General features: G+C 45.2%; 1 protein-coding gene across 1 annotated transcript in view; it reads left to right on the top strand.

Moving 5' to 3' along the window:
- Positions 1-5,017, top strand: part of PPA1 (inorganic pyrophosphatase 1) — a 30,664-nt gene that overhangs the window by 14,231 nt on the left and 11,416 nt on the right. The window contains exons 4-5 of the mRNA XM_045291684.1: positions 2,587-2,640; positions 3,936-4,055. Of these exons, the coding sequence (XP_045147619.1) occupies positions 2,587-2,640; positions 3,936-4,055 (174 nt within the window). The remainder of the gene's footprint in view (positions 1-2,586; positions 2,641-3,935; positions 4,056-5,017) is intronic.

Raw genomic sequence — 5,017 nt, 5'->3', positions numbered from 1 at the left:
GTTCCCTTGCTGTTCTGTTGCACCCCCTTAGTGTTTTGCCTCAATGTGGCACAGGCATCTTTGCATTTTAAAGGGGCTTTTTTGAAGCAGATTTGCCCAATGCAGTAGGTTGTTTGGTTCAGTCTTGGGTTTAAATAATGCTGCCACTCCTGTTCATTTTTACATTGCATCAGGTAGGCAGTAGGCATCTTAAATAGAAGCTCAGCAGGGGCTTTAGGCTTTTTCATTTGATGGAGAGCTTCGCTAAGTGACAGTGTTAGAAGTCTGAGCGGCGTTTCTGCTTAGGTGAAAGTAGCAGTAAGGTAAAGACTGGCGTGAATCCTCTGGGCTGTTCCCATGTGACTTATCAGCCCCTGCGTTTTGGTGCAAAGTAGAGCTCATTCCCAAAACTAAACAGTTAGGTGGTTTTCATCTTAGATCACCTTTTCAAAAATAGAAGTTTTAATAAGGAATCGTTGCCTGAGTGATGTCATCTCTGCCCTCTCTAGAAGGCTCTGGAAAACTACATTTGAAGTTTTATTCTTGGGTAGAAAAAAACTCTGACTTTTTATGGAGAACGTACCTCGTTATGATCCCTGGGGTGCAAAAGGAGATCACGAATGGCCCTCTCCCCATGTGCTTTCCAGTGAGAGGAAGCATCGCAGGCTGCTGCCCTGTGTTTGTCTCAGGCACCCTAAAGTGGTCACCTTTCTCAAGTGGGTAACACCGCGATTCTTGGCTTCGCACGAGAAAGAATTCACGCCGAAGCCCGTTTGTAATCTAAGTGAGTTTTTATGAAGGGTGGGTGAAGTTTCAGGTTTTACAGTCTCAAAAGAGTGCACGCTATTTCAGGGAAGCGTGCCTAAGTACATGGTAGCCGCGCGGAAGTTCACAACTGGGCAAGAGCAACCTCGTGGAACAGCGCGCCCTCATGAGCGGAACTGAGGCCAGAGAGCGTGGCAGGGCACGAGCAGGCACAGGAGCAGGGTAAAAAGAGTGGCCTTCCTGCCGCCAGGGTAGTTCAAATCTCTTGCTGGGGAGGCATGCTTGAAGGCATTGGTTGACCCCATTGGCCAAATTAAGCCCACCTGGGTGATGACACCAGCCTGGGCCTAGTTGGGGCCGCTCAGGTATGCCGCCCACCTGGCTTGGGGGCTTGAATTTGAGCATGCCCAGTTTGAGGGTCTTCATAGGTGTTTAATGATTGATTCCTTCCCAACTCCTTTATGGGGGCCTTTGCAGGCATGGGACGGACACCCCCCTGTCCCTATGTAGCTACCTAACAAGCTCAAATTGGAAGCTAATTACAGTTGACCCTTAACTTGGATTTGAACTTCAGTCCCACATAAGTGGAATTTTTTTTCTCATTGTTGCCCTTTTGGTATGGGGAGGCCTGGTGCTAGGCAGTTAGACTGCTAACCATAGGGTCAGTAGTTCAAACCCACCAGCCACTCCTTGGGAGAGACATCCTGTTTGCTCCTATAAAGAGCCTCAGAAACACTCTGTAGGGTCACATATTTTCTTTTGGATGTCGGTGAGTTTAAGTGTTTAAAATGCCATATTACGTTAACGAGGAAAAGATGAGGCTTTCTGTTCCCATAAAATGACTCTGCCCTCTAGAGTCATTATAAGTCATAATCAGCTCAGTGGCATGGGACGGACAACCCCCCTGTCCCTGTCTAGCTTCCGAACAAGGTTTGTTTGTTTGATACTAATCATTTCCCTTAACTTTTTAAGTGGTTATTGGAAACACTTGAACTCACTGCGGTAACAACAGGCAGCTCAAGCCTATGTTGTTTGGGGGTCAACTTTAAGTTAGATTTTAAGTTAGGTGGGGATTTTTCTCCCTGGTGAGGGAGGACAGTGGCTGAACCCCCGTGCTGCTCAAGGACAACTGTGCTTAGAGCTGCCGCCATGGGTTAAAATGTCTGGATTTTTTTTTTTTAATCTGAAGTGTCAAACTTCATGCCTTTTCTTAGGTGGACTCGATTTTTGGAAATAATCAAATCCGAGAGTTAACATGGGTAATGGTGCTGGTTAATTTTGTTTGAGTTACACGATAGTTGTGTTGATTGATTTTTGTTTGTGGATGGCAGAGTAATCGAGCTGGTTTGGGGGATGTCCTACAAACTACCTGGCACAGAAGCTCTGCAAACATCTCGAGTACTTGCAGCCTGGATGCATGAATAGCCTAGGGGAGGACGCTTGGAAGATGAACTTCCTTTAGGGTGCAGGTTCTGCTGCTTAAAACAGTGTGTGCCAACAGTCTCTCTCTCTCTCTCTCTCTCACACACACACCCCCCCCTCAGTGTTTTATTATGAAACACACAGAAAGATGTAGACTTGCATAGTGAACTCCTCTATCTATATCGCCATCTTGACATGATAACTAATATTCAGATATATTTGTTTTACCATGTATCTCTCCATTCAGCTATCTTATTTTTAAGTGCATTCTGTGAAAAGGCATTAGACTTAAAGGATCTTTTGAAAATTAGATTACAGGGAGCAGTTTAAGCTATGGGGGACGTAGAGTGTGCTCGTGGGAGGACGAGATCGGATGAGCTCCAGTGACCAGCTGACCATCTCCTCGTCGTTTTTTTTCAGGGTGTGTTCCACATGGTGGTTGAAGTGCCCCGATGGTCTAACGCCAAAATGGAGGTAAGGTTTTGCCTTATGTGGGCAAATTTGCTGAGCGTAGCTGCTTTGACCTAGCTGTGCTGACCTGCACTGATTTCCACACCTCAAGTCCGTGGTTGTCCTCTGTCTAGTCCTGATGTAGTTTCTGGTTGCATTCCCATGACCCGTAGATCTACATTCTGTACTAGATAGCTCAACTCACCTTACTCCTGACCTCCCTCCAACCTTTGCTTCTGACCTTCCCAAAGCCCACGAATGGCCTCTTTCCTCTGTCCTAGCCTGTCAGTCAGCCCCTTGTGTTAGACTGGGGAGACTGGAGAAACAAATTCATAAACACGCATATGTATATAAGAAAGCTGTATATACAAGAGCAATTGAATATTGAGAAAATATCCCAGCCCAGTCCAGATCAAGTCCTTAAGTCCGATATTAGTTCATATGTCTGATACCAGTCTATCAAGTCCCCTTCAGATTCACGAAACACATGCAATGATGCCGAGTGCAGGAAGATCACAGGCCAGTGGGTGGAAAGTCTTGTAGCTCCAGTGGCATTAGAAGCAGCTCAGCATGGGGGTGGGTCTCCACGTGGCTCCGCCAGCTCTGGGCTCTGACTGCATCAGTGTAGCTCCATCAGGCTCATCGTCAGTAAGGTCTCGCAGGGAGTGAGCGTGTGTCCTGCCTCCAACAAGCTATTTATCTCCTTAGCACCTCTAAATGAGGTCATTAAGCTGTGACCTGACAGGCTAAACTCCACCCCTTCAATCTTAAGTCTCAAGTTGACAGCAGATTATGTAACTACTGCAGCCCCTGACTTGGGCACCCAAGCACAAATCAGCTCCTTGGCAGCATTTTGTTAATCTCTTCCTGACGACACCTGTCATATGTGGCTTTTGATTAGAGATGTGTGTAACATGTTTTGCACCACCTATTCAAGCTTTTTGACAGTAACCATATGTGAGCATTTCTAAATGCTTTAAAGGAAAGGTGACATTGGATAATAACTTATTTTGCTGTTTTCATAGAATCTTAGTACTTCTGACTTCTCAATCATTTTTCCTTTGTGGAATTGGCGTGATTTCCCCCCTCTTCTTGAGAGCTGTATCCCTCAAGTATGTTTTCCCTGTAGTGGCTGATGGTAAAGTCGTTTTGAAATTTTAAGCTCGAAATGTATGATTTTCGGCTCACATTATAACATGTAAATGATGTCATTGGAGTGAAGTGAAGGGGACATACATGCTATAATTCGCTTCCTTCAACTCTTCCCGGAACAGTAATGCGCGGCCACTTATCTAACAGTTGGACTTTTAAAATTTCAGATCGCTACTAAGGACCCTTTAAACCCAATCAAGCAAGATGTGAAAAAAGGAAAGCTCCGTTATGTTGCCAATTTGTTCCCTTATAAAGGCTACATCTGGAACTATGGTGCCATTCCTCAGGTATGTGTCTGGACCGTGCTGAAAAGGCACCTTCTAGCTCACTTGCAGCAGGCCAACTGCCTTGACACCTGCAGGCAGCTCTTGCCAGGATAGGTCATAAAGCGACAATGAGAAAGAAGTCGTCAATTAATTGTAATACTATGTCGAATATTCCCTTTTCAAGGAAAACTGACAGGTAAATACTGATCGGGTTTAATTTCAGATTTGAAAGTTTCTTGTTTTGAATTTTTTTCTTCTATGTGGACTGATTGATTCCAACGCACAGTAAGCCTATAGGACAGGATAGAACTTCTCAGGTGGGTTTCCGAGACTGTAACACTGTAGGGCAGTAGAAAGTCTCATCTTTCTCCCGAGTACCGGTTGGTGGTTTGTTGCTTGTTGGTGGTTTGCAACTCAACACAAACCACTGTGGCCCCAGGGCTCCTGCCTGGACTGATTGTAAGCCACCTAACAGCTTTCTGTACAGATTGCGTGTCTTACCTAAAGACAAACGATGCAGAGCAGTAGTTAAAAGCACTGATGTTTGGTACCAGACAGACCAAGGTTCAAATCCAGTCTGTCACTTCCTAATTTACCTTACTTCCCTCAGTTTCCTCCTCCACAAGACAGAGATATTAAAAGCATTTCGCTCTTGAGGTTGTTTGGACTAAAGCCACCTAGCCCCTAGTATCTGGCCCATGAAAGTGCTCATAGCTATTGACTCTTATGTTTAGAATCCTGGTTCCCTCTTTAAATGAAGGTCCTTTCTAGTTGCGTAACGATGGGATCCCGATAGCCTAAGCAGTCAGCCTTTTGAGAAAGGGAACATCTTCATTTGACTGATGTGTCCCCAGTGTGTGGTGGGTTCTTATTTAATGTTAGAATGAAGAATCACTAGGATGACCTCTGTGAATGATGTGAGTGGGTCAGATTCTAGTTCGACTGGGCTACTGCTGTGGCACTGAAGGTTTTTATATGAAATG

This window comes from Echinops telfairi, unplaced genomic scaffold, assembly GCF_000313985.2.
Source record: "Echinops telfairi isolate 266 unplaced genomic scaffold, ASM31398v2 ScPeMD7_70;HRSCAF=299, whole genome shotgun sequence".
NCBI lineage: Eukaryota > Metazoa > Chordata > Mammalia > Afrosoricida > Tenrecidae > Echinops > Echinops telfairi.
The sequence above is the reverse complement of the archived record's forward strand: the minus strand, read 5'-3'. Positions and strand labels throughout refer to the sequence as shown.